This window comes from Trichoderma breve (assembly GCF_028502605.1).
Source record: "Trichoderma breve strain T069 chromosome 7 map unlocalized scaffold00007, whole genome shotgun sequence".
Taxonomy (NCBI): Eukaryota; Fungi; Ascomycota; class Sordariomycetes; order Hypocreales; family Hypocreaceae; genus Trichoderma; species Trichoderma breve.
Window position 1 is genome coordinate 2,921,659 of NW_026611593.1, and position 27,994 is coordinate 2,949,652.

The 27,994-nt window shown below is 49.8% G+C and overlaps 9 protein-coding genes across 9 annotated transcripts; 2 read left to right on the forward strand and 7 right to left on the reverse strand.

The window, feature by feature from the left end:
* Positions 1-356: 356 nt before the first annotated feature.
* On the reverse strand, positions 357-1,111 carry T069G_11072 (uncharacterized protein; the record flags this gene model as incomplete). The annotated part of the gene is made up of 3 exons (XM_056178282.1): positions 357-500; positions 562-896; positions 961-1,111. 3 exons carry the CDS (start codon positions 1,109-1,111, stop codon positions 357-359), a joined length of 630 nt encoding a protein of 209 aa, XP_056024572.1.
* Positions 1,112-3,624: 2,513 nt separating this feature from the next.
* Positions 3,625-4,957, reverse strand: T069G_11073 (glycosyl hydrolases family 18 domain-containing protein; the record flags this gene model as incomplete). Its single annotated transcript, XM_056178283.1, has 4 exons — positions 3,625-4,176; positions 4,242-4,468; positions 4,529-4,815; positions 4,875-4,957. The coding sequence occupies 4 exons, from the start codon at positions 4,955-4,957 to the stop codon at positions 3,625-3,627; spliced, it is 1,149 nt and encodes a 382-aa protein (XP_056024573.1).
* A 1,476-nt stretch (positions 4,958-6,433) lies between these two features.
* On the reverse strand, positions 6,434-6,886 carry T069G_11074 (glutathione-dependent formaldehyde-activating enzyme domain-containing protein; the record flags this gene model as incomplete). Its single annotated transcript, XM_056178284.1, has 1 exon — positions 6,434-6,886. The coding sequence occupies one exon, from the start codon at positions 6,884-6,886 to the stop codon at positions 6,434-6,436; it is 453 nt and encodes a 150-aa protein (XP_056024574.1).
* A 666-nt stretch (positions 6,887-7,552) lies between these two features.
* On the reverse strand, positions 7,553-8,776 carry T069G_11075 (d-isomer specific 2-hydroxyacid dehydrogenase, NAD binding domain-containing protein; the record flags this gene model as incomplete). Its single annotated transcript, XM_056178285.1, has 3 exons — positions 7,553-8,130; positions 8,212-8,553; positions 8,620-8,776. The coding sequence occupies 3 exons, from the start codon at positions 8,774-8,776 to the stop codon at positions 7,553-7,555; spliced, it is 1,077 nt and encodes a 358-aa protein (XP_056024575.1).
* A 1,078-nt stretch (positions 8,777-9,854) lies between these two features.
* T069G_11076 (uncharacterized protein) lies at positions 9,855-11,353 on the reverse strand (the record flags this gene model as incomplete). The annotated part of the gene is made up of 3 exons (XM_056178286.1): positions 9,855-10,702; positions 10,772-11,275; positions 11,332-11,353. 3 exons carry the CDS (start codon positions 11,351-11,353, stop codon positions 9,855-9,857), a joined length of 1,374 nt encoding a protein of 457 aa, XP_056024576.1.
* A 542-nt stretch (positions 11,354-11,895) lies between these two features.
* T069G_11077 (AAA domain-containing protein) lies at positions 11,896-15,726 on the reverse strand (the record flags this gene model as incomplete). The annotated part of the gene is made up of 3 exons (XM_056178287.1): positions 11,896-12,083; positions 12,154-15,593; positions 15,722-15,726. The coding sequence occupies 3 exons, from the start codon at positions 15,724-15,726 to the stop codon at positions 11,896-11,898; spliced, it is 3,633 nt and encodes a 1,210-aa protein (XP_056024577.1).
* Positions 15,727-19,033: 3,307 nt separating this feature from the next.
* T069G_11078 (uncharacterized protein) lies at positions 19,034-21,196 on the forward strand (the record flags this gene model as incomplete). Its single annotated transcript, XM_056178288.1, has 2 exons — positions 19,034-20,154; positions 20,218-21,196. 2 exons carry the CDS (start codon positions 19,034-19,036, stop codon positions 21,194-21,196), a joined length of 2,100 nt encoding a protein of 699 aa, XP_056024578.1.
* A 936-nt stretch (positions 21,197-22,132) lies between these two features.
* On the reverse strand, positions 22,133-23,241 carry T069G_11079 (uncharacterized protein; the record flags this gene model as incomplete). The annotated part of the gene is made up of 2 exons (XM_056178289.1): positions 22,133-23,035; positions 23,125-23,241. 2 exons carry the CDS (start codon positions 23,239-23,241, stop codon positions 22,133-22,135), a joined length of 1,020 nt encoding a protein of 339 aa, XP_056024579.1.
* Positions 23,242-25,877: 2,636 nt separating this feature from the next.
* Positions 25,878-27,849, forward strand: T069G_11080 (triose-phosphate transporter family domain-containing protein; the record flags this gene model as incomplete). The annotated part of the gene is made up of 4 exons (XM_056178290.1): positions 25,878-26,555; positions 26,639-26,802; positions 26,854-26,936; positions 26,993-27,849. 4 exons carry the CDS (start codon positions 25,878-25,880, stop codon positions 27,847-27,849), a joined length of 1,782 nt encoding a protein of 593 aa, XP_056024580.1.
* Between the last annotated feature and the right edge of the window lie 145 nt (positions 27,850-27,994).

The following is a 27,994-nucleotide window of genomic DNA, read 5'->3' on the forward strand; positions in this document are numbered from 1 at the left end:
TCTGACAAAGTCAGAATGCAAACACCCAGCGGGACAGAGCTTATTAGAACAAGAGTGAATCAAACTCCCGTAGCAAATGTCGTCATCATTTCATCTAACACAAGATAAACTATATACAATAAGAAGAAGAAAAGTGGTAAACCAGCAACCTGTGCTGTCTAAAATACAATAAACAAACACCCTTGATTGCCTCCTCGGTGGGTGTCTTGTCGTTGACGACGTATCATGTGCTTCTTGGGTATATCATCCCTATCCTAAATTCGTAGGGGCTCTGTTTGCTCCCGGCGTTTTTAAACATCTTTCGGGAATTTTTATTTGTTTCTTTTTTGCATCTTCGTCTTCTGCCGATCAGCACTTCAAAGATCATCGATGAAGACGCCCTTTGAGATGGTAATGGTCTCAATATCGGCAAATCCAATGTCGGACGAGTTGAAGCAGTTGGTGCCGTTGACGGGCGCAAGGCGTTTGTCACCGGGATCGACAAAGGTAATATCGACACACTGTTTCACCCCTCATTGTCAGTCTTGCACAAGAACATTCTGAGCATCAAATAAAACTTACCGAGAACAAAGAAGCTCCGTGCTGGGCATTCATGAGGACCTGAATCGTCGCGTTGACGCCGGCCTTGATACCAATGTCGGAAGGGTTCGGAATCTGCACCTTGTCCAAGCAAATAGTGCCCGGGAAGGGATTGTTGCTGGGGCCGACGATGGAAAAGGGCGGCACGATCTGATGCGACATCTCGAGCGGTCCGCCATCGGGGCCGTCGGTTCCCATGCCCAAGTTGACCTGCAGCATGGCCGTTGCGTGGCCGACGAACCAGCCGGGCTGGAAGGATATCGGGCCTCCGGTGGTGGGCCAGTATGTGCGGTTTGTTGTCAGAGGGATTCCGCCACCTGGGGGAGCATTTGATGTTAGTTGTTGGGTCAGGTTATTAGTTGAGGCTGCTTGAGAGCTTACAAGGATACATCCACTGCATGCCGTAGGGAAAAGTGTCGTTTGTGATGAGATTGTCGCCTCGCCACCCGGGATAGACAATGACGGTATGCGCCCACGACAGAAGCGGGAGGGCAAAGAGGCAGAATGCCGCCAGAAAGCCTCTCGCAGACATTTTTGATGATGTGATGTTGTTGTTTACTTGTCGGAGTAATGTATTCGTCGATATTTCAACTGTTTAATGCCGATGTGCAGGTGTTGTAGATGAAGTGATGTACTCGTATGCACGGAATTCCCACTTTATTAATGCTGTTGGTTCGCGCTCGATTCGGAGGTTTTTTACGTTGCAATCGATGTAACGGCGTGGGAAGAGGCGAATGTCTAGCTCCGGACGGTATGGAATCAAGACAGAGGCAGAGGCGACAAATAGATAATCAAAGCAAAGCGAAGAGGGATAATGTCATTAAAGTCAGAGTCGATGCTGTTGCTGTTGTCAGTGTTTAAGAGAGAGAAGAGATGAGGGATGTAAAGATGTAAGCACTCGGCCGTGCATGTGCCTTTGCTTTAGTACAAGCACCTACAACGTCCCGAACCCCGGAGAAAAAGCCATTGGATCTCTGGCTAACCGCTGAGCAATTCTGCTTTCTCCATTATCCAGACTATCCAGGGATCCGCGTGCTTCACACGGCCCAATCGCAGGCCAGACTGAGACTCTCCGCTAGGCCAATGTCCGACTAGGCGCTTAGATGCATGTAACCTCTGGCTATTTATAGGACCAGAATGCATTTATTGTTTAGCCCCGGAGGCGACATCCTGGTCGTATAGATTGCATGGGTTTGGCAAAAAAGATTCTTTCTCTTCTCTTTTACAGGTAGTTTTCTCTTTTTCTCTGTCTCTTTGAGGCTCCCAGTAAGAGGGATTGACGGTGATGGAACAGTGTCAAAGCTAGATGTAAGACAAAACAGGGGACTTTCTCTGCTATTGGCTAACATTTCACGCCATGATGACGGCGTCACTCGACTAACTGTGCTGCTAACATGGTTTCCCTCATTCATCCGTTTATACTTCTGACGGTTTGCACTTTTTGCTCGAGGCCGGCTTCACGACAGAGCGCTAACGAGGTCTAGGTATTGCCAACTTTTAGCTCCGGCGCCAACTAGCCGTTTTTGCATGTACAAGTACGACGTATCCGGTATGATGGCGTCCCACTTGTGTCCAATACAGCTCCCCACGACTGGGTATCTATCTCCATGCGAACTATCGTGGAAGGCATGCAATTTGTTTTCAATTTAAATGTGACGCGTAATTCCCTTTTGGTCATTAATGAATTGCCATCTTGGTGTATATCCCGCAAGGAAGCTGGAGTCATTTGTAATCCACCAATCCAGCAAATACAAGGTAAACAAAGTAGAAGAGTATAAGCCTTAAATCTCCATTACTTCGGCATGATGATGAATCCGAGGCGTAGACAGATGCGTTTTTAAGCAGTGAGCTGTAGTATGAAGCTGTGATATGGCTTCACCAAGAAGAGAGATGTAAATTTTTGTCGTCTTGTCTACCAGATATCGAACTACCTCTAGATTCTCCGCCATCCACATGGGTATATCTGCATCATCACCAGACAGGCAGCTGCATTGTCACGTTCTCCATCCCATCTGGCGGAAAAGATCCCGACTCTAAAAATAGCTCATCGTTCAATACTACTCGTACAAGGTGCTATCAATATGGAGTCCTCCCGCAGTATACCTATCCTGGACGACTGACCAAGTGCTGATGGCTGCATCACGGCGCTACTCAGCTGCAACTAAACCTACTTCCTTGCCGTAATCTAGTCCTGAATGGTACAGAATCCGGCACGAACACATACCATTTACCAGAAAGAAACGAGTCTTGATTCTTTATTCCAGGCCATGGAGTCGGTTAATTTCCGAATCGAGTGCATCTGGGGATGTTCATGTTGGTGATGAGATGACAACCTCGCTCTGAGTGGTCACTCTCATGCATCTACATCTCAATTAACAAAGCAATCACATCTTGGTCTCCATCTCTGGTAGACTTTTTTGCTATGAGGCCATATAGTGTCGGCATAACAATTTGCCCGCTGGTTATGATGCCACCACTGCAACGTACGTGGATCTCGAGAGGAGAAACGGTGTAAGTTGCCGGCTGTGGCGGCGAGACGAGGCATTTGCTGGGTAAAATGGCTCCAGAATATGAGCAAACCGTAGACATAAACGGAAATGGACACTTACCAAAGGTAGAGTACGATATGCTCATCACCATCAACACCTGGATGATTCCACATGGAAGCATGACTATCCATGTGTTCATGCATTCTACTGCCCATGTAGTGAGATGTTTAATCAGGCAGGGAAACATTCAGTCTACCAAAAGACAATCCTACTCGTTTCCATCACATTTCTTCAACTAGCACCCCCTCTCTGCCAAGGATTGAGCCTTGGCTCGTGGCATGAGGTGAAAATCCCTGGTCTCGGCGTATCCACCATACCTTATGCGAGCAGATAGGCCAACTCGACGTACTATGCGAGCTTGTTCAGAGGGGAAAAGAAGACGAGATAAACTTAAGACTGTTTGAAGTTTTGTTGAGAGCTATCGTTTATGCTCTCTAATCATTACTATTAACTAAGTGTATAGTCTACCGTATCCTGCTGACCAAAATCCATGCCATTAGATCGTAATGCCCACCTCGATATCCAACTTGGGTTGCATAGCCTTGACTCCAGCCTGCATCGCCTTGAACCGACTCCAATCATAGCTATCCTGCGCCAACGCCCATGCGAAAACACCACCCAGTCCCTTCGGCACGACGATGTCCTTGAACTTGCGAGCAGCAAACTCCGCCGTATCCCACGTCCAGAAGATTTCCTTCTCAGAATCCCACCACCACTGTCCACCCAGTTCCTCGTCTGCGATCCCGTTGGCGACGGCGTGCTCGAGAGCGCCGGCATAAGTCGATGTTTCAAAGGTGATGGCACCGGAAAGGCCGGTGTCGTTGCCTTCGGCATCCTCGAGCACGGCGGTTGGGCAGCCAACGGGAGTGGTACAGTTGACGCCGGGTGCAGTGGTGAAATACTTTGCGTAAAAGGCGAAACCGAGGTTGATCTTGCTGGGGGACAGGCCGCGCTCGATGTAAGTGGTGACGGAGGCGAGAGAGTTGGCGACTCCCGAGTGGTGGGTGGTTGTGTTCATACGACGCATCATGAGGTCGTAAGTCATGACCTAAAAGTTTGTTGTTAGTTTGATTCAAAGTAATAACTAAGCACGACAGAAGTAGAGACACTCACGTTGACAAAGTCGACAATGTGGTTAATCTTGGCCACATTCTCGGGCGTGTAGCCAATCATGTCCTCGACTCGCCCCGGGGCAGCAATAGACAGCTCAATATCTGCTCCAACGGCACTCTTGATCTCCTGGAGGAAGAGCGGGAAAGCATCAATCTCCCAGACCTTTTCCGAGTTGGGAGTCTGGATGTAATCTTGGCCGTTTCCACCCGGGAACTCCCAGTCAATGTCTATTAAACTGTCAGTGACCATAATATATATATATATATATACAAACTACATCTACTCACCAACGCAGTCGTAGCCCAGTCTCTTGACCGTAGCAGCGACATTCTTAGCATATGTTCGGCGTGTCTGCTTCGTCTTGGCACCAGCACTGAAGCCAGCCGTGTCTCCCCATCCACCAATAGCCATGCAAATCTTGGTGCCCTCGTCGAAAAGAGCACGGATCTGGTCCAATGGCATGAATGGCTCATACTGCTCGCCATCAGTGAACAAGGTCGTTCCGGCGAAAGCTGTAGTGACATGGGTGACACCCGCAGTCACGGAGCGATCGGGCAAGTTTTGCGTGTCCCATCTGTAAATTTATTAATACGAGAATAACCACAAGATTATCATCAAAGAAGCAATACTTACTGATCGAAGTACATGAGGTATCGAGGTTTCGCCATCGCGCCAGTGACGGCGACGGCTGCAGCCGCAAGAGTAGAGGTACGCATCTTGAATCAAATTGAGCCTGATGAATAGGAAACGAAATTGAGATGTAGCAACTTGAGTATCGAATTTATGGAAAGACGGAAAAACAAAAGCTTTTTAAATAACATCGCTCCAGAGACTGTCGATCGATCCCAGGATAAAGTAAAGCCGCCATAAAACTTACACAACAACGCAAACTTTACCCTCAGGGGTCTTTGTTTCACCGACCAAAAAGACCAAAAAGACAAATGCAAAAATGCTAGCACCATGGCAAAACTATCGAGTAGCGCCATAATACGGGATAAGCCGACCCTTGCTAGACTTTGCTTTGAACCCTGTATCGTTGCAACGTCGTAATTTCACTCGGCGACTCGGTAATATGTTTTTGTCTTTTTCACGATCTGTCCGTCGATTGCCGTTGCTTGGCTTGGTGTTGCTCTCCACATCATCGATTGACGGCTCGGCGTTTGCTGTTTGGGTTTCGGTACCCATTGAATGGTTTCTCTTTTAATGTGTAATAATGTAATGGCCGCTATATTTGCACTCATTTGCTTCAGACTGAAACAATTACGGACGTGAGAATGTCTTGTACAACAAGTAGACAAACAAAGCGTACGTAACCGAAACACCGATATTCGGTAGCCGTTGGACATTTACATCTCCCGAGCATCCGAAGTTGTCTCAGCTACCACCGAGATCCGCCCGATTTGTACTGAGAGAACAATATCCACGTTGTTGTTGTCAATATTGCTTGTATGGGATTTGCGGAGTTTCGCCAACAACGAGTCAGGAGAATCATCTCATGGATAAGCTTACCGTTTAAATTGACCTAGGTCCCCGATGCCTGCCCCGACGGTTCCACATCCAGCCGGGATCGTCGCAACACCAGATGATACAAATTAACTAGGATAATGAGCTAAGCAACCTCTGATTGAAGTTAAGTCTCTACGGAATCTATTATCAATATCTTGGTTCCTAGTCATACAATCCATGAAGTGCTCCAGGCAACGTCAGATTTTGCGGGCTGTCTGATGCGCCCATCTTTTAAGAGTTGCAAGTTCCTGGACAAGTCATTTCGTCAACCCCTTTTCACCCACATTAGTCCCATGGAAACCACAACTACAACTTGCAAGGCAACTTGTCTAGACCCGGCACGTCTCCTGAGATGACATGATGCATTACCGGAGAGCCGGCAGTAGAGATCGGAATTTGATTCCGCTGTCATCATGACCCTGGTCAACTTCAACGACAGCCTCGCAGCGGTATACAAGTCAGCTCATAATGCCGTGTTTGGCTAGTTAAAATGGATATAGAGCAACTCAAATTATCGTTTAGAAACGGCATTGGTCAGAATGGTCGCCGAATGGTACCACGTCAATAAGAAACAAGCAAAGCTGAACCAACAACTCAATTGCCATCTATATACCCCAGTCTAATTCTCTCCCCTCTACACATGTACACATAAACTTCCCATCCAGGCATATCCAAAGCTTGCCCTCTTAGTTAGCCTCTACAGCAACCGCTGGTCCCTCGCCCGTCCCAAAATCCGTCCAGTTCTGCACCGCGCCCTCCACAGCCGGCACCCAACTAGGCCTGTTCCTCGTAAAGATTTCCACCTCGGGCACAAACGTCTTGAGAATCTCCTCATCATCCACACACCCAATCTTGACCGCCATCTTGCCCGGGAACCCGCTCGACGTCCTGTACAGCAAGCTCCCGCATTCTCCGCAGCAGTGGTTCGTCATGAAGTTGCCGCTGTCGACGACGAAGCCCCACGTCTTGAGCTCGCCCTTGACGACTTTGAGAGAGTCTGTGGAGGTGATGAAGTTGAGCGAGAAGGGGGATGCTCCGGTGAGTTTGCCTTCGTTGGCGCAGTGGCATTTGAACTTTAGTTCTTGAGTGCCTTCGTAGGTGATGACGTTTGCGCCACAGAGACAAGAAGACTGAGTCATGTTGAACAAGGTTGTGATAGAGCTGTCTTTAAGGTTGGTAAGAGTTGATTTGATGAAGCTGTGAAGGTGTAGTTGAATTCGTAGTTGTTTCTTCTGACCATTGTAAACTAATCATGGCCGAACCGACTTGTTTTATACAAAATCCCAAACCCAAGAGTTTCTCCTGTTCTTCACAATAATGTTCTTTTACACGATGCTGACATTTTGAGCGACAAGAGGCCGATTGCCTGATTTGGCAAAACCACTCTAAATGGGTAAATATTTCCCGATGAAGAAATCGTTTCCTCTTAGCTGCGACGGGTCAACTGCCACTGAAACTCCATTATAAGTGACAATGGACCAAGTAATTATCAGACGATATCATGTAAAGCGTCAATTATAAATCCGATCGTTAATTCAACCGAGGTATCTTTTGTCTTGTGTGCCGAGAAAGGTGAATGAGACATTTTGTAAGCCAGTCATTAGAAAGCTCAACAGACAACAACATTATTGAAGCGGCCCTTTTGCGGAGACTTTAACAAACCATCATCTTCGATAAACAAGACGCTGCCACATCAAATTCACAGTAATTGTATCAATGGTTAACATGAAACTTCATTTCAACGTACCGATATATAAATCCCTCCTTCGCACTCAAAACCTCGCCAAGGGCAATCCACGTCCCTGTCATGCACTCCCCTTCTTAATAACATTAAACAACTCTTCACCCTTCAATTGTCGAAAAAGATTATCCTGAAGAATCTTATACGCCCGCATAACCGTCTGCGTCGTAGAAGAACTAATATGCGGCGTGATAAAAACATTCGGCAACCCCCAAAGTTCACTCTCCGTAGGCAAAGGCTCCGGATCAGTAACATCCAAAGCCGCACCCAAAAGGCCACCGCCAGCCGCTCCCTTCTTCAGCGATGCGATCAATGCTTCTTGATAAACGACCGGGCCACGCGCAACGTTGACCAAGAGAGCAGGGCTGTTGGCATTAAGGATAGAAAGCTCTTCCTCGCCAATCAAGTGCTTCGTAGCCGGCGTCAACGGGAGGGCGAGAACCAAAATATCCAAGTTTTGGGAGAGAAACTTGTGAAGATCATCTCGGGACTGGCCGTGGAAGTAAGCGCTTGGAATTGTGCCATCTGGATCGCCAGAGCCAGCTTGGTACCAGTTTCGGTCCTTGCGATCCTCGGCTGTAAGACGCGGACGAGAGTTGTAGACAACAACGTCCATGCTAAAAGCCTGTGCGAGACGCGCCACTTGGTGTCACCAATGTTAGTAAGAAATAACTATACAAGGCGTTTCTCTTATCATGAAAAAAGTAAAAGGTCAATACGCACCTTGTCGGCCAATGGATCCGTATCCAACAATACCAATCTTCTTCCCATCCAACGTAAAAGGCGGCGGCGCCGAGCTACCCCAAGTCCTCTTATTCTGCAAATCTTTATACTGAAACAGCTGTCGAGTCAACCCAAGGACAGATCCCATGACCCATTCTGCGAGAGCAATGCTAGGCCCGCCCGTCGAAGTCGTAATAGTAATCTTTGGGTCCTTAAACACCGCCTTGTGAGCGACGTGATCAGTTCCAGCGACGCTGAAATGGATGTAACGCAAGTTAGGAGCATCAGCAGGATCAGGAACAACACCAAAAGTCATCAAGTGTGTTGCTTCACGCAAGATTTCTATAAGTGGCAGCGTTATTAGTGAGAATAGAGTCCATAGTTTATAATGTGTATCTTGTCACGCACCTGGTGGGATGTACATGTCCTGCTTGACAAAGGCCTCAGCAGGCTTAACTTCATGACGCAAAAACGTAACCTTCAAGTCCGGAAACGCTCCCTGAAAGGCCTTCAGAAGAGGTTCCGGCTTAGGGAAAGGAAGTGTCATTAACAAATGGCCCGCCATGATTGGACAACTGGGGATATGTTTCAATACAGCCAAAGTGTGTCTACTATATGCAAACGCATCTAGACCTACACAACATCCTACACTCTGGAAATGGCCAACCACTCATGTTTATACCCGAACTTCTCCTCACAGATTAACAAGGCAAGCGACAGTTACCCAATCCATCCCCTCAATTTGTAAGCACGCCAGTAACAGTTAGCGGCAAAAAGCCACTTCACGACGACTTTCCTACCAATTGCTGCAAAATTGGTGGAAACGTGTTGAGTAATCAGAGGGCTTTTAAAAGCAAAAAGTCCGTTGTAAGTCTTTAATATTCACGTTGATTAGAAGCCGTTATACCCGCGGGAATAAAAAAAAAACTCTCAGCGAGATCCGTCGGAGTCGCTCTTGTTTTTTAATCCTCGGAATCCTGATATGAGGAGGTTACAAGACGGTTTAGTTTGTCACGGTGGTTGCCTAAATTATTCACGACATGTTCACGGCGTGTTCACGGCATGTTTCACGTTGGCTATTCAACATTCCAGCAACTTCATATCCTGATAGAGACAGTATTGAGCCTGCCTGATACTAGTGTACTCGAGTTACTTGCTCCTATCGTTACGTTTCTCTTATATCAATGCCTTTTACTACACCACCAAAGCGTCCCACCTCGTCGGTCATAGATCAAGTTCCGTGAAGCCATCTCACATATTCTACAGAATAGCACTAGCATAAGAGGATATCGGCTAGTTCAATAGCCAATAGCATCTTTCACTATGTAAAAGAGCACGCAATTCACTGAGCCGCTTATCCTCGGAATCTTATGCTAGCAGTTTATAAGAATGCTCAACTCGTCACAAAGGTTGCCTAACAGCCGCTGATTGCGACAACATGCTTTGTAAATCTCCCTACAGATTATAAACCTTTCAGATGACGAATGTAGGCAGCATTGACTTGCGCAAGGCAATGTGTATCTACACTATCCACTGTCAAACTACCTATGTAGATAACAGGTACAACATTCAGTGTGTCAATTTGAGGCAACGTAAGCAACAACGGAAGTAAACACGGGTCCGTCTCACATCAACATTTCTCTTTACATGTTCAATCCATTCATACCTCTCGCAAGATTCTCAATATCAACCGCATGCCTCGTCCCCTCTACAGCTTGGTGATTCTGGCCCCCAATCCTGGCACCACACTCAGGGCATCTGGCCTCTTGCATGGGCATTCCGCACTCCCCAATAGTAAACGGATGGTTGTTCTCACAGACATACCAGTGCCCAGTGCCCCGAAACTCATTCGACATTGCGTTGTACACAGCTCGCACTTCGTCTGCCGTGACCGGGCGATAGATGCCGTCGCAAATCATCTCCTCAACACTATCAATCTCATCTCTGAACATGGCCGTGGATGGATACTCTTCCAATAAGGCGCGAGCTTTCTGAATGTGATTCAAAGCCTCTTCTTTCAGACTGTCTTCGTTTTGCTCTGTCATGAGATTTCTACCAACGGGCCACATGGTACACTCGTCAAACGATAGACACAGCCCACAGAGCTGCGCGGCAAAAATGTGCCCCTGAACCTCTTCTCTGGCATACTTGAGTGAACAAGATTGTACAATGAGGTTAGCACAATCAGTCCAATGAAGCGACAAATCCAGCTTGACTTCTGTATCAACTCGGGCCAGACCCCCATCTTTGGCCCAACGATGAAAGTCGAACAAGATGATAATATCGCACTTAAGTAGCAGTGCGTCTGCAAGAAGCGACCCCTTGACCTGGATGACGGATTCATCATATCGAAACTCTCGACTCGCCATGTTTTGGCGATTGGCAAATTGCACAAAGTCTGCCACTCGCTTGAACGGCTGCTCTTCTCCCCTGACACTGTTAGCGTGTGTTTTGATCTCCCTCCAGAGTTTGATGATGGAGTCATATCGCCCTTTGCCCACAGTCTTTTGCAATTCTCGCAGTTGTTTCAGTCTCGGGGCGGAGCTAATCAGTTGCACACCTCTTGCCACCGAAGAGGCTGCATTGGCCTGAAGCACCTTTCCAGGGCCCGCCTGCGCCAAAACTTCCTGTTCTTCGAGCAAGCGAGTCGCCAAGGAGAGGTATTGTGAGTGTGCCCACGCTATAAACTTCTTTGTCGACTCGTCTAGGATGGCTCGCCTCACAATGCGGCCGTATCTGGCAATGTTTCGGAGAGAACCCCGACAGGTGGCACATACCGGAATGCCCGATTCATCAAGCGAGAAAGGTTCAGAAGTCTTCCCGAGTCGTACTGGATGACCATCTTCATCCAAGTCGTAGTATGCCCCCATTCCCATCTGGCCATCCATAGACGAGGTAGTCAGGAAATGCCCGCAATCCGGGAAAATGCAAGGCTCTTCATCCAAGTCGATCTCGTGATATTCTTTCATCTCAAGGAAATCGACGCATGCAGACCTTACAGCCTCACTCGCACACTGCTGGCAGAATGCTTTGTCAGGACATACTTCTCCACAGAGTGAAGGACCTGCACAATCATTAGCTCTGAAATGTTAGTAAAAGATATCTCGCGATGAGACTTACACTGATGGCCACATTCCAGCATTTTCTCGCACCGCTTAGAGCATGGAACCCAGTCGCATGGTGCAGCACATGGCATCGTACACTTCGTATGAGGGCAGCTCGAGTGGCATGTGTTTGCCGCACAAGGAGCACACGGCTCGTGGCATGCCTTGTTGCATTTTGAATGTCCACAACGTACTTCACATGGTTCCTTGCAAGGCGGACACCCAGCATCGCCATGGCAAGTCTCAGAGCAGCTGTGTCGGCATGTCGTATAGCTTCGACCGCACTTCTGGCTACAGATGCCGTGATTCTGCCTCTTGATCTTGCCGTCCTCCCGCTCGTTACATCTAAAACAGGGACTCTTGCACGTATGGCCGCACTCGCGGTTGTGCCCGCACGGGACATTGCACCGATGATTGGCAGAGGTCACATCATAAAAACATTGGACTTCGACATCGTGATTGCACCCTGGAACTTTCCGTCTAACGAGGACCTTGCAGCGAACAGAGGCGGGGTTTTGAGTCTCCCAGCACGTTGCCGAAGAAAGCCTGTGGCCACATGGGAGTACGAGATCGATATTGTTTATTTGAACAGAGCATTTGAGCGGACATGCGTCACCACATCGTCGAGGACAGGCATGATCGCAACCTTTTTGAGGCCGAGGACAAGGTTCTTGGCAAAAGACAACATTATGCAGAATATCCGAATGACACCTTCCAGTGCAAGAATGGCCACAGTGAAGTCTCTTATCGCAGGGTAAGTTGCACCCGCTTTCAGGAGAAAATAGTATGAAATGGTCTGGCTGGGAGACGCGGATTGGGGTGTCGGGATGTCGGTCACACTGAAGCTCCAAACTTGTGCCCAATCGGCCGCTCGTGGTGAGCATGTCAATGACTTCCTGCCACATGGGAACATTATAGTAAGTGTCCGAGTTTCCAATAATGTACATGCCATGTTTTGCACGGGAGAGCAGAACATTAATGCGGTTGGAAGTGCTGAGAAATCCACACTTCCTTTGCAAATTACTCCGCACAAGAGAGATGATGATGACTTTTGCCTCTTCGCCCTGGAAGTTGTCAACGGTTGCAGCTCTGACGCTCTTGAGAAGTGTTGTTTTGCTAGACTGTTTTGCCTTTACAGTGGACGGAGCTGCTGAGCCTTTGATTTCGAATTCTTCCAGTTCTGCAAGGTCGCGGTCATTGAGGCAAATCTCAAACATATGCTCCATTCGGCGCCGTAGCTTATGTAGCTGGCCCAGATACGGCGTAATAACTGCAATGTCATCTGGGGAATACTCTCCTTGCTTAACGAGGTGAGAGATGAGAGACACGGTCATCTCAACTTCAAAATCGTTGGAATGGGATGTATTCAGGGGGTCGTGACTGGCCGCACCGGCTTCTAGGTGGTCGTGGTGAAGCCAAAAAAGACGCTCTCTCATACCAGCCACCTTTGGATATATCATGACGTTCTCGGCATCTTGCAAAGATGGGTATAAAGTTGATCGTACAAGTTCAGATATGGACGGGTGCATCCTCCTCTGGGTGTCCAATGTGCTAAAGGGAAGGCGTAGGTCCATCAGGTGCGGCGGTTCGACCAATCTCTCGAACAAAGACGTATCCAGAGAGTACTGTTTACCCCGAGGATTTGTGCTTTGCAATTCATAGTTTTGAATCTGTGGACGCAATTGGAGATGGTCGCCAATCAAAATAGCGTGCTCGATCGAAGGCAGCAAAGCGGTTAAAATGTGCGCCTCCAACACCTCTCCAGCTTCCTCGCAAAGCATGACCTTGCATCGTAGTTTTCGGAGAAGAGCCAGGTTTTTGGCCAACCCCGTTGTTGTAACTCCAATGATATGGGCCTGGTTGAGGCAGCGCAGATCCACATCACTGCGCACCCGATTCCGCCTTTCTATCAACTGGGAGTGCTCTTCCTGAAGACTCGTAATTGTGCGAATGATTGGGGCCATGATACTGTTGAGCCAGTATCTATGAAGAATCTGGCGCTCCGCATTGTTCATAGCAGAAAGTCTGATTTCTTTCAGAATCTCAATATCTCGGCAGTGGAAGCTGTCGCGCGAGCCACCTGTGAGCCAGCGTCGCAAGACCTCACGAGGTGCTCTAGTAACCTGTTCCCATCCGTCTTCGCTTTCACCAAACAGCGTCCCGTGGTGCCTAGGAAATGTTTGTGCCAGAAATGCCCTGATAGCTTGTGGTGAATCTGATGCTGCCAGTTGACGGAGCGAACCTCTCATACTATCCTCAATATCCCCCAAACTCTGTTGTATTTCCCAAAGAGTCGACTTTTCTGATCGTGTGCGGTCGCTGTTTTGGGCCACCATTCGCAGGTTGAGAGCTTGTAGTCTCTCTGACTTTGATCGAGATCCGATGCGAATGACTTTGTCAATCTCATCATCAAGAAGGTGCTCGAGAAGCTGGTCTAAAGCGTGATTCGTATAACAGACGCACAATATTGGTCCAATACTAGTCTTTCCCTTGTTTGCTAGCAAGACTTTGATAATCTTTTCTCCGCTATAGCTCTTGCCTGTACCAGGAGGGCCTTGAATGAGTGACAATTCCCGTGACAGAGTATTCAGGAGGGCAGCGGACTGGGTAAGGTCTAGAGCTGTTCGTGATTCAACGAGTTTTGGGCTCGGCCGCTGTTGAGGGGAAACGAGAAACTCAAAGTTGTCATGCGTAATACATTTGATGTCGAATGTGAAGCCGGCCTTTCTCGCGTATAAAGGTGGCTGCAGATTAGCCTCTGTATCAGTAATGTTATCTGGCGCCAAGAGGTCAACGAAAGGCATCTTTGGTTGCTGGGACATTTGCTTAAGGGCATCAAGCGTATGCTTGAACGATGCCAGAAGGATGCCAGGAAACTCGACAAGATATCGATGGCGCGATGGCCCCGTGCTCTTGGACCAATGGAGAACACGCGTAATATCGTCTTCATTTGCCTCTACAAGCTGCAAGTTGACATGCAAGTACATGTCATGATCCGAAAGAGTCAAGGGTTCAGCCTTTTCTGGGGGCTCCTCGTCATCTGATGGCTTCTTCTCGAGGCGGTGCTTTTTGTCATCTTTGTTCCTCATGGTGGACTCAGACACGGTGCAGAACATGACGGAGTCGCTTTTATCCATGATGCACACTAGTGCGCCGGCCTGGAGGCGTTTCGATCTCTCCCACCAATCCCTTCTCTGTCCTGAGCTCAGTGTCAAAACGGAAGAAGGCTGATCACATTGAACAACCAAGTCTAGACCAGCGTTTGCGTCGAACTGCATGTCGATGAGAGTGGCAGAGTCATATGTATATGTACGCAAGTTATTGGAGTTTGTCTGGTAACCGATACCGCCAGTGATACCACGTATGCGTCCAAAGGCCTCGCGAACCGCATCTCGTAGCTGCCCAACGGTATCTTCTCGTATCAGGCGAAATTCCCTGTCTAGACGCCCACGGATGCCAGGGATGTGCCACTGAGAAGAGTCATTTACCGGTAGATATTCCTCTCTTGGTGACATGATCTCCTCGTACGTCGGCAAAATCTTGATATTGACTATGCTTGCATGGTCGTTGTTGTGTCTAGGCCCTCCAGGAGATAGGCGGCCAGGAAGATCTCTTGCCAGAATGAAAGTTTCTTGGGTCAAGGTAGCTTGAACTCGCGGCTCCAGGCTTGACAGCTGATTGCCAACTTGAACACGTTGACCAATGTAATCAAGGTACCTTTTGGCTTGAAGACGAGGAAGCATCTCTTCTGGTTCTGCTGGTTTGTCCAAGAGGCTAGCCAAGCTGATGGCGTATGTTGAGAAAGCTTCGTTGATGATATTAGTGGTGTTGCAATCCAACATCTTGGCCAACACCGCGAGAGACAACTCGACTGCCTCTATGAGAGCAATTTGCGTGGTGGAAGATGGCCACCTTTGAAACAATGTGCTGACATAGTTGAAGAGCTTGTTCATCCTCACTCCTCCCACTCCAACGAGGTAGTTGAATATTGATGCCACTTCTTGCTCCAGGACAGCAGAATCAACAACGCGAGGATGAGTCACAAGCTGAAAGAGTGGCTTAATCTCCGTCTCCCAGAGACGAATGCCTGTGGTGGAGATGTTATCCATGGGAATATGCCGGTCTATGACATCCTTGATAAAGGACAGTCCAGCCTCGGTGACGACGAGCCTGATTGTCTCCTGAGCACCGCCGACATCGCCATCCATGAGTTCGACAGCAAGACTGAAGAACTGGCCGACAATAGTCTGCGATGGTCGAGCAGTTCCTTCGCCGGACCTGAGCAAGCTCTTCCATTTCAACAATTTCCCCTCTGGTGGGCGATAATTCTTGCTGGCAAAGGGACGCGAGGCGGTACTTGGGCGCCCCCTACCTGCCGGCTGGCGCACTTGTGTGCCACTACTCACCTCATGGGAGAATTTGCACAGAGGCCCAAACTTGCAGCTGTTGTTTCGTAAGAAATGAAAGCATGGTTTGAGGGAGCTTTCAGTTGGAGTACTGGGAGGGGTGGGATAGTTGGATCTGAGAGGGTTAGAGGATGTCAGCACAAGAAGCAATATTGGGCCGCCGGCAAGCACTAACTGATTCCTTCGCATTTTCTTGCTTTGGGGGGATAAGAGCCTCGCGGCTGGCGAATCAAACGTGATGATGCTTCGGTTATCTTGGAGTTGCAGGAAGGAGGAGGGGAGGTGCACATGAAAGTCGAGGCTGGGAGGTGAAAATACTGAGGAGTGAGTGACTGAGGGCGGGAACAAGAAAGGGTGGAAAGGGAGAAAAGGTTGGAAGGGGAGAGAAAAAGTCCAAGCTACCTAGCTAGAGAACATCTGGAGGAAGCAGTGCGGCAGTTGGCAGCCTGTTGCCTACATACATGTACATGTATGCGCGGCTACGGGAGGCCTACGAGGCCTATCATTCGATGCCGCATGCATTTGTGTCGGCCTCCCGCATCTGCCCAAAAACTGGAGTGTAGCTCGTCTGCCAACCAGAAGAAAATGCTTCGTTTTTTTCTGCATTTATGCCTAAACAATCGTTGGGAAAGGATTTGCAAGTGAATGCTTCGTGCACAGGGGAGAAGGGAAAGCTCATGAGGGCCTCCCGCAGGGCATCACCCAGTCTATGGGACTCGACATCAGCTTCGTTAAATTCTCGCGACTACCTCTCCGCATTAATCAATGGAGGTTTTTGAATAAAATACATAACAAGCCTAGAATCTGGAATAAGAAGCAGAGAATTCCACTCACAGAAACGAGGGATTCCCAATTAGTGAAGCAGAACTCCCCCCCGTGCATTATCATGAACAGCTTCTCTAGATCAGAGCTCCCTACATAACGCAATATGGCATATATTGTCTAGGAATCTATTACGAAGAAAAAGATGTTATATGCGCACTCTTAACACGATGGAGATGGCTTGAAGCCGAGGTCTAGCCTTGTCCTACCTAACTGCCATCTCTGGGTCATATACATATAACCATGCTGATAAAATATGCGACTTATTGCCTAACTTGTAAGCATCTAACGCAAAGGATAGAGATGTATGCGAAAGCGAGAGTATAGAGGTGCCCAGATAAGTGTGCATCAAGCCAACAGTGCGATATCAGGGTTACACTTGGACATGAGAGGTTGATCAGATGCCGAGTTTTGTCCTCTGCTCGTCAAGAACAGGCGTAAATAACTGATGTTGCATTTGATGGACATGGCGTGTTCCATATATAGGCAGGTAGATAGAGCTCTATTGACAAATCAGCGTATCGGGGACCATCCAGCGCATGGATTTGGTATCAAGACCCAAGTCCTCTCAGTGTGTGATACCATCGCTACTATTTTCTTCTATATCGCTCTAGGTTAGCACCTCTCTTGTTATACTAGGGTATCCACGGATGTAATGGATATGACATGCAGTGGGCAAGCAGCTGCTTTATAAGTGCTGTCCATCTTATTAATTCGAGATGCGGTATGCTGGATATCCGCTCCTTAATTAATTAGTAGCTTAACAGCAGTCTTATTTTGTTGTTTCTGGCCTCATCCCTCGCGTGTGTTGATGTAATTGTGGCCGCACTGTTTCGGCTTCTACCGGGGATCCCGCTCCGTCCACGGTAACACCAACTAATTTGCTCTCGGCAAGATGAAAGACAAAAAAAAGAACAAGGGAAAATAGTCCTCCCATCAGGCTTTGTCAGCGCTGTTCGCAATAAGGTTAGCTGACACCCTTAGCCCATCACCAAAGCCCGTCCTCGGGAGGTGTGGAGTTGGCTGGCTGTGTATCCGTAAGGTGCCTGTAATACCCATCCCATCTGAAGATAAGAAGAGGCTTGTGGTGAGATTTGAGTTGAGTTGGCCCCCGTCACAAGACCATGCCTGCCTGTCAGGGCAAGGTCGCTACCATCTTACCATCGTCGCCCCTTGGGGATGTTATGAGAAGAGGGCAGATGATGATCGCCGCCCTGATGGATGACTGAGCTGAGCCGAACTGAGCCCGTGCCAGCATGTTCAGGTTCAATGGCCTGGGCTTGGCGGGGACGGCAGCCGGCTCACGGCAGGGCTCTAATCAACCAGTCTCCAATCCCATGTCGTCTCTCGCCTCCAGCTTTTCTTTTCTTTTCCTTGTTAAGTCCGAACATGAGCAACCGAGAGAGGCGTTGCCGATAGGCCCCCCTTGCATGGCACAGAGTTTGACGGACTCCTTCGTATAAGGTACGTACTGTTGATGTGCGCTTGTTGTGGGAGCATCAAAGTTTGAAACCCTCGTGTTCTAAGTCGCCTTCACGTGAACAACGTATCAGAATTAGTAGCCATCTTATCATGAGACGTCATAGAGTGAAAATCTATTTGCATCAATCCATTTTATCAACAAAGAAAATAAACATTTGAACAAGCCGCTGCCAACCCAGCGCTCGTGCCTTTTTTTTCTGCTTGGGTGCTTCAGCTTCAGGGGCCAATGCAGGCAAGCCACCCGTATCCGGCTTAGATCCGTGCTGACCACTAAAACGCTGCCGGCCAATGACACGCCCGAAGTTCCTCTTTTTCCGACCCCGCAGGTCCCATACAGGCTAGCCCCATTCGATCCGAAACCTAGAGTGTCACCGAATTGCCGTCTGGTTCATCGTGCAAGTTTTTTTTTGGCGCCCGGATTCTGTTGCTAGCGTTGCATGAGCGCTACAGCTCAGTGGGCGCTCAGTGCTCCGGGACTTGATTCCAGCCCGCTTCTGCTTCTGCTGTGCTTCTGCTGCCCACTGCTTCTACTGCACCGGCCCTGGCCTCCACTGGCCTGACCTGAACTGACCTGAACTGACCTCAGCCATTTGGAATCTCGCGATCCGGCTTCCTTGCTTCCACCACGCCTGGCTTGATGCCAATTGAGCATTCGCCTTGTATTGCCGCTGTCGCCATCCTCAGCCGTCGTTGATGCCGCTCGCAAAAGTCACGACGCCGCATCTTCGCTCGACACGCCCCCGACACTAACACCAACCTCCCACCGACGGACAAAGAAATCGATCGATCTGCCCTCGCCTTTGCATTCCGATCGCCGTCTCGTCGTGTCTTGGTCTTCGTTCCCCGGCCGGCCGAGTTAAATTCCCACGCGGTCAATCGGGGGACGACGCCGACAGGTGCCGTCTGCGGCCTCTCAGGGCCGCTTCGTCTTGAGATCCTCCTGGGCTCTTCCTGCTCTGGCAGTCGCTCCAGCGCTCTTCGCCAGACGACAATCCTGCCGCTGTCGCCATGGATCCCTTCAACAGAAAGTCCGCTGAAATCTCCCAGAAGTCGCTCCAGGAACGGTCGCGGAGGCAGTCAGAGGATAGCGAGGGCCACGATTCATATGAACTGGCTGTAGCCACCGTGTCTGATGGCTTCCGACCAACAGATCTAACGCCAACCGACACTTCATCCTCATCTTCGACCCCCAACAACCCCGAGGTCGCCTCTCCCGATTCTTCGCAGGCTCGATTGCTGTCTCTAAACCCATCCAACCAGCAACAGTCGAGTTCTGCCACCTCCAAACCCCCACCATCCGCGCCTGCCCGTCCATCAAGCGCATATAAACCACCACGACCTCACGATTCTCTTACGCTTCACAACGATGGCTCGAATTCTGCCCAGACCGGTCCGTCATTAGCATCATCCACAGGGATGCCTCAGTTGCGGCCTCAGAGCCCTTATCGAGGTCCCACCAGCGCTTCGCATCCGTATCAGATGTATCTACAGAGGACACTGAGCAACGCCACGGCATCGACTGACCAACCTGCGAACCGTCGTTCATACGATGGACATCGCGGCCCCGCGCATCCATATGCTCTTTATCCGCAAAACATTGCCACTACAGGCGATGAGACTCCTCACCAGATCCCCCTCGGCTTCGCAGCAGCTGGCGATGGATACCAAAGACAACTTGGACCGGATGGAGAAGAAGCAGGCGCTTTAGTTGGGCCGTTGGGACATACCGAAGAGCTACCTCCCTACACGAGATATCCTGATCAAGCTTTTGCCTCCAAGACCCCCGCTGTTGCGATACCGGAAGAAACCATGACCGGGACTTCGACTCCGGCTGGGACCGTTGCTGGGGCCGGGAGAGCAACGCGGAATCCCGAGTTCTCCTCTGAAGAGGACCTTCAGCCCTCACAATCTAGACCATCTAGTAACAGTCGGCACGACATCAACACGGCCGCTCAGAGCTCCGCAGAAAAGGCCAGAATGAACAAGTGGCAGCGCAGGGGAAAGAAGAAGCTTTGGGGCATTGTGCCATACTGGGCCATTTGCCTGCTTTTGATCGGCGTTGTTCTCATGGGCGTCATCTTGGGCGCCGTTATTGGAACTGTTCTGTCACATCATAAATCGCGACCTAGGTATGTCTTTTCTTCCGTCAAACCCCACTTCTTTCATTGTCTCAATGTCATTAACTCGTGCAGTGGCGGTCCATCCGATGACAATTATCCGACTCCATCGCCAGCGCCTGATGTTGTTCCTTTGAGCAGCGTCCCAATTGGTCTGCCTCGTCTGCCGCCTGGTAACTATGCGCTGCCACCCATTTTCCCCAGCGCAGCGCCCAACTCGTGTCTCGCCGATCCCAGTCAGCTCTCTGCTTGGAGCTGCAACTTACCTTATAGCTATTACCAAATGAATATCGATGTATCTGACGACGCAGAAGACACGTCGTGTTACAACCTCACTCTCAAGGCCATCAACTCCCTGGATTCGCAATTTCTCTGGGGAACACAGCCTCCACACATCTATAGCTCGCCCATGCTACTTGTCAACGACACTATGGAGCCTCGCCGTGGCCCGGCGTGGTGGCTCCAGGTGACATATGACAAAACCGTCGTCGTTCAAGAGGATGCATTCTCTTCAAAATCCAAGCGCTGGGACAACCTGGGCCGGCCACTCATCAACCACGACATGATGCAGAGCAGGGGCACAAGTGTCGGGGCTAAGAATGGCGACAAGCCTTGGATATGCACATGGCCTGACACGAAGCTCGACGTTTTCATCTATCCTACTCAAAACGCCAGCTCATCGCCTCACCCAACGTCGACGGTAGCTCCTGTCTCCAACCCGTACCCTACGGACGGCTTTCACCCTTATCCGAAAACGGTCAAATTCACGGAGAACCGGGTGACTTCGTTGACTCCCAAGCCTTTTTGTCGCCAGGTCCTGATTTACAACGATGGGCGCAGCATGAAGAACTTGACCGATAGCTTCGGAAAACCCATCGTGATTGAGCTCGACGAAAACTTTGACAACGATAACCAGAAGAGCAGTTACGGACGAAAGCGCGATGGACGCCCGGTTCGTAGGAGCTGGACCGATCCTTGGGTTGCCAAACAAGTGTATAACCTGACGCCCTGTGGGTGTCTGCTGTGGTCTTCTCCTTTTACGGGTTCCTCATAGACGCTGTTTAGCTCGTTGGCATTTTCTTTTCTTTCTTTTTCTCTCTATATCTCTCTCGTATCATTACCTGTGTGTCTACAGGCTCAAAGGGGGGAATGTTTATATCATGTGCCGGCGTTTTGATATTTAGGCAGATGTGGCCTATTCTTTCTCACAAAAACGGAGGATGGGCTCTTCTGCATCTTGAGGCGTTACTTTCTTCTCGTTTTCTTTTTTCAATTCGGCGTTGAGGAGGCAAGGAGGGGTTATTGGAGGGGATACGTTCATGTTTATGCTTCTTACTTTTCTTTTTTAATCATCTTCACGCGTAGCGGCAGCGCGCAGGTTTTTTATGTGGCTGATTTGCTTTTTTTTTTTTTTTGCATGTATATAGACTGTATACTCTTTATTCCCTTTCCCTCCTTTTTTGCTTCTGTTTTTTCTTGTCTTTGAGGTAATATTTTACCTCTTGCGTTGTTGTTTACAGTTGAGCCGAAGTGGCAGGAGTAAAATTATGAAATGGATGCGTGCAGTTTGTCGATGGCATGCTGCTGCGTTATATACGACAAATGCAAAAATGACTTTGTATATGTGGCATTTGAGCGCTTTTCACTGTGATGATGCGTAACTTGTTCCTCTTTTTTACTGTTTTCAATGTTTACTGCAAGCTTGATGATGATGATGTATTCCATGAACTACTATTGTACATGTCCACCCCTATTCAAGCAGCATCTTTCCCATAGTCACCAAACATGACATCCGATGCAAGACACGCCGTGACAAATACAATCTAATACATCAATTAGATGAGTCTCTAAATTCCACCATTTGCTATCCCATAAAACGCCCTGCTCCCAAATCCAAGCCCCAAAAAACACCAATTCAAAACGTAGTCTGGCTCAAATATCCAACACACGACCTAAACAACCTCTCAGAATCCCCTGCAGACGACGCAAGTCAAGTCGCAACAGGCTGGACCGCAGGAGCAGGCGTCGTCTCCCCCGTCGTCGACCGAATCTCGTCGCCCACAATGTCCTTCCTGCCGTCGCGGAAGTCGCGCATCAGGGACAAAAAGATGGAATTTTGCCACTTCTCGCCGCTCTCGTGCTTGACGCAGTCGAGGAGCTTCTCGGCGGCCTCGGCGACAGCTGATTTCGGGAGCTGGGTGTCTACTTGTTCCTTTTCTAGCTCTGGCTCCAGCTGCGGCTCTTGTTCCATGACTGGTGCGAGCTCGGCTTCGGGTTCCTTTGAGTCTAGCGATAAGTTGCCGATTTCGGGCTCTTCGAGATGTGTCTGCTTTGAGGCTTCGACTGCAGCGGCGATGGCTTCGTTTTCCTCTAGTTCGCGGGCCATTTGCTCCATGGCGGCATCCACCTCGGTCATGTTGCCTCCTCCATGCGTCGACATCCAGCGCGACATTTCCTGGTCGAAATCCGGCTCCCTTGCTGTTGCGGCAGCAGGTGGGCTAAACATGGACGAGCCACCAAACGCAGCAGCAAAGTTTGGCTGCGCAAAGCTAGGCTGATAGCTGGACTGGAAGTTGGACTGAGCAGGCGAATGGCTCATCTGGCGAGCTGGTGCCGCCATGTGCGTTGCTGAAGGCGCTCGTTGCTGCTGCGCCGTGAAGCGGTTAAAGTCGGTTGCCCAGCTGCTCGCACCTGATGCCTGCATCTGCATCGGCGCGGGACTGGAAAAGCTAGGATGAGCTGCTGCCGGTGCAACTTGTGCAAAGGGCAGCGAGGCCGTCAGTCTGGTGGCGGGATCGCTTTCAAAGCCGGGCAGGGCAGACGCGCTGCCCATGAATGCGCCGAAGCCATCTTGCTGGCCCTGAGCGGGATGCAGCGGTGAAGAGCGGAAAGACTTTTTGTCAAAGATGTTAGCAAGAGCTACATCACGATGTTGTTTTGGTGATGGCGGTAGAAAAAGGGAGAGAGAGAGGGAATGCTTACATTCTGGCCGAAAGCCCCTCGGCTCACATGTCTGTCTTGGTGGTGGCTAGAATCGCGGGACTGGTGGTCGACGAGACGCTTAAAGGGCGTCGAGCCGCTGCAGGAAGCGTCTTCCATGGCTGTATGTGAACTGATAAGATGTGTTGAGTTCTGTTCCAGGTATGAGAATGATGTGAGTGAATGAGTGAGTGAGATAAGTTGTGGTTTGCTTGATGTATGAGATGAAGCTCTATGGCGTTGTCACGTATTAGTAGGCAGGCAAAAGCCAGTTAGAGGGGCCCCGGCTGACTGACAATAGCCTCGGCGAAACCGGGGGTGGCGGATCTATGGATGTACTTTTGAATTGTACTCTTGTTTTCTCCCTTCTGTATTATTGTAGGTGTTTAGTTGTTATAATGAAGAAATAACTATGGATGCAAATAATAGCCAAATGATTTATCCGATATGGACATTTAAATATACAATGACATCTAAATACTTGTAAGGAGACGCTTCTTTGATGTATACTTGAGTGCATCGATAGACCGAGGTGCGACTCTGCTGCAAGGTGGATCCGGGGCCAATACCGGCGAGCGCAGGTACCGATTTGTACGTACTAGTTGATGATGTCAGCTGGGAGCAGAGAAGGCAGCGCAGAGCATGTGATCTGTAAGATTACATAACCCAAGTTCTAAGTTTGCATCGATAGAGTAATGAGATTCGGATACAAGAATCTCTCTATATGCTGCAAACAGACGGACCTATTGCTAGAGGGAAACAAAGCCAACACATACAGTAACACATACACCACGAGGAGAAGGATTTTGAATTGTCCCGAACATGTGTTGCACTGCAGATATTTGGAGTCACCATTTATTCCGGCGGGGTTAATCGATTGATTAGTCGTGGACCATCAGAGTTGTGTGGTTGACTCCGGATAAAGAGGCTTGTTAGACTTGCTCAAGTGAAGCAATCATGAGCATATGTTCTCTGCTTCCCAGGTTATCCCAGAGAATCTCGGCAAACAACTGATAGCAGTTCAAAGAAGGGTCTCCAGTTTCCTATCTGTTACTGCCATAGGCTGGTGACCATCTGTGCTGGGTGAGCCATTGACGGTGCTCCAACTCCTGTGTGCGCATGTAAGCTCCCACACACATGTGCGTATAATGTTTCGCTGAGAGTGCGCGCACGTATCCCAACGGCCTCCCACACTGTACCAGTCTCACCCTTGCCTCGTGGAGCGGGGGCCGGGCCAACTAAAATAGACAGGGGTAAAGTACTAAGTAGCGCTCAATTCAGGAGATCAGGCAGCTCAATCAGACCGAAACAGCGCTACCAAGTTGGCGATACTTGTTGCGGCTGCTCAGGACTTGTTTATGCTGCAGGGAGGTGAGAGAGGAGATGAGATGAGTTGAGATGGTGTTGATGAGGGAGTCTTTTCTCGGCATTCTTTCATCCGGGAGCAGTTCTTGTTTGCCGTCCGTGTCTCAAGTAAGGATGACTTGGCACCTACATCATAGACTAGGTACTCCGTACATCTGTTATGAAGATCAAAATGTAAGACAACAAAGTGCCGACTTCCATGCCAACATCAAGTGTCTTTCATTACACAGAGAAATAGGCGGATGTCCGGGACAGCGCATGCTCTGCTTGTTCCGTTTGCGCTAATCACCGGCTGGTTGGCTGCCGTATCCACACGGCCCAATTAAGCATCAATCATTGGATTGGAGAGGGGAGATTTCCATCTGTCTGCGTTCATGGTGTACAGTGACTTGTACTTGTATCTGCCGGGCACGCGACAGTCCGATGGGCGGGATTGAACAAGTCGGATTTCGTACTCGGTTCAGGCAAAGCACTCTTGGCAGGTTTATAGGGAGATGATATGCTGCCAAGCAGTCGAGACCATCGGCGATATGTAATGGAATTGATGGAATGGATCTTGACAAAACAGCTCGAGGTCTGCTTGCTGCTTAGGTGGCAATAATTTGTATTTTAGCTCCTGCCTAAGAGTGAATAGCAGCGGCAGCAATAATACAGCCGTCTTAGTAGCTTGGCGGGCGGGAATATTGGATCAATATTTTGGGGTCCGTCTACTGTTTCTCTCGCCTGAATACAGATGCGATGCTACATACCTACAGTACAGCGCAGGAAAACTGCCTTTATCCATCAGGAATGGTTCAACTTGTACTGTACACCAAGTTCAATGTTGCCTCAATGTACCCATACTTCTTTGCCAACGAATAGTCTCTGTCATTGATCTCAGCGCCCATCTCTCTCTCCCCTGACGGTGCTTCAATTGGGCTTCTAGGTTCCATTTTCCAGGGCCCGTCAGTGACCCCCTGCCGCTCTGGCTTCCCCGAGAGGCGCCTGATGACCCTGAGGCTAACACCTGACACTCCACCCCCCTTGCATTGAGGTACTTGCACTTGTACTTGTACTTGTACTTGGGCCACCACCGCATTGATTCTGCATTGCTAGCATTGACTTCGTTCCTCAATTGGCGGGTACGGATACGCGCTTCTCTCTATTCTCTTCTCCTCCCGCAAATCTGTTCCTCCATCTGGTCATCCGCCAGCATCTGGCCCAATTTTCATTCTAGCTGCATCGCAGAAGCGGAGAGAGTCGATGGCCAGGCCCCGGTCCAGCCAAAAGAAGTAGACCGGCAGCCAACCAGATCCCGGACATGGGCATGGGCAGCCAAACCCCGTCCTGGATGCCCCCTTCATTATTACAGCACTCCAACTACCACCACCTTGTGCTGTGACTAATAAACTATGTCCTCCTCTCATTCTCATTCTGATCATCCTCACCCTCACCCTCATCGACGCCGCTCCTCCATCGCCATTGACACCGACGCCACCCTCACCGAGCCCTTCCCCGACTTCTCTCCCTCTGTCGTCACCTCCCCCGAGTTTGGACGAGAGGGCGCATCCACCAGCGCGTTCGTCCAGTCCTCGTCCTCGGGAGTCGCCTCTGCACAAGTGGCCGGTGACAGCAACAGCACCGAGATCGAGATGGAGCCCATTCTAGGACACAGGAGGCGAAAGAGCAGCGCCCTCAACAACACTCCCCAAGCCGCACCAGCAGCTGCCGGCGCTGGTGGCAGAAAACACCTTTCGGCCGGTTTGCCTGACCGCTCAGACTTGTTGGAGGAAACCGGAGGAAGCAGCAGCACATCGACCAACTCTGGAAACGACGACGATGGCCACGGGAGGCCCAGCTTCAGCGATGAGGATCTACACAGTGACGAGGAGACGGGATTGAGCAACAAGGAGCGTGCCCGGAGGCAGAAGAAGCGCCGGAGAATAACACAGCTGGGACAGCGCATTGCGCGTGACAAGTCGTTGTCGGAAGAAGAGCGCCAGGAAGCAGACAAGGACGTCGTCAAGAAGCTGCTTGTCAATGTCGTATTGATTCTGCTGTGGTACTTCTTTTCACTATCCATCTCGCTGGTAAGTTGACTGCTTTTACAAGCCAAAATTGTCCTCTTTTTGGTTTTGCTGTAATGGTTTCCTCTGACAGAATTGGCCTGCAGTACAACAAGTGGATGTTTGACGAAGATCGCCTCAACTTTGCGTTCCCACTATTCACAACGTCGATGCACATGGTGGTGCAATTTATCCTCTCCGGCCTCGTCCTCTTCTTCATTCCGTCATTACGGCCGCAGAAATCCCACACATCCGACATGGGCAGATCCCGGCACGAAACGGAGAACAGCTCGACTATGTCCAAGATGTTTTATCTTACAAGGGTTGGACCTTGCGGTGCTGCCACCGGTCTCGACATTGGCTTGGGAAATACTTCACTCAAGTTTATCAGCTTGACATTTTACAGTGAGTTTTGGTTAACCATCCCAGTACTTATCCCACCCAACTAACAACTCGTCAAGCCATGTGCAAGTCCTCCTCTCTCGCATTCGTTCTCCTGTTCGCATTCGCCTTTGGCCTCGAAAAGCCCACCTGGCGCCTCGTCGCCATCATTGCAACCATGACAATGGGCGTCATCCTCATGGTGTTCGGTGAAGTCGAATTCAAGCTCGGTGGCTTCGCTCTCGTCATTTCAGCAGCCTTCTTTTCCGGCTTCCGCTGGGGCCTCACCCAGATTCTGCTTCTTCGCAACCCCGCGACTTCGAACCCCTTTTCCAGCATCTTCTTCCTTACGCCAGTCATGTTCATCACTCTGTTTTCCATTGCAATCCCTGTTGAGGGCTTCGTTCCTCTCTGGGAAGGCTTGAAGACTCTCAGCGCCGAATGGGGCACCTTCATGACGCCCTTGTTCCTTTTATTCCCAGGTTGTATCGCCTTTTGTATGACGGCATCCGAGTTCGCCTTGCTGCAGCGTACATCCGTCGTCACGCTCTCCATTGCCGGCATCTTCAAGGAGGTCGTCACCATCTCGGCCGCCTCCGTCGTGTTCAAGGACAAACTCACCCTCATCAACTTCATCGGCCTCATCACCACCATGCTGGCCATCATCGCCTACAACTACGTCAAGATTAGCAAGATGCGCGAGGAGGCCCAGGTCCAAGTCCACGTCCGCGTCACCGACGTCGACGCCGGCATGAGCACTAGTGCCAGCGACTTTGAAAACGACGACAGCGCCGAGGAGACAGCTGGGCTCCTTGCGCAGAACATGGAGAGGGGCGACGCCCTCGTCACGTCCGACGGCGATATTCAGCCCAACGGCGTGCGGTCCTCGCACCAAAGAGATGCGTCGAGAGATCGCCTACTAAGAAGGGACAGCTAAACGAGAAAGCAGAGGGAATGCACATCGAATATACATATATACGCAACATTAGGGCGATTCCGAACCACCTGCCCTACATACCACGTCATTTTATTATAAATTTTTTGTATACTGGCTGTTATTTCGAGGTCTTTTTCTAGGCCAA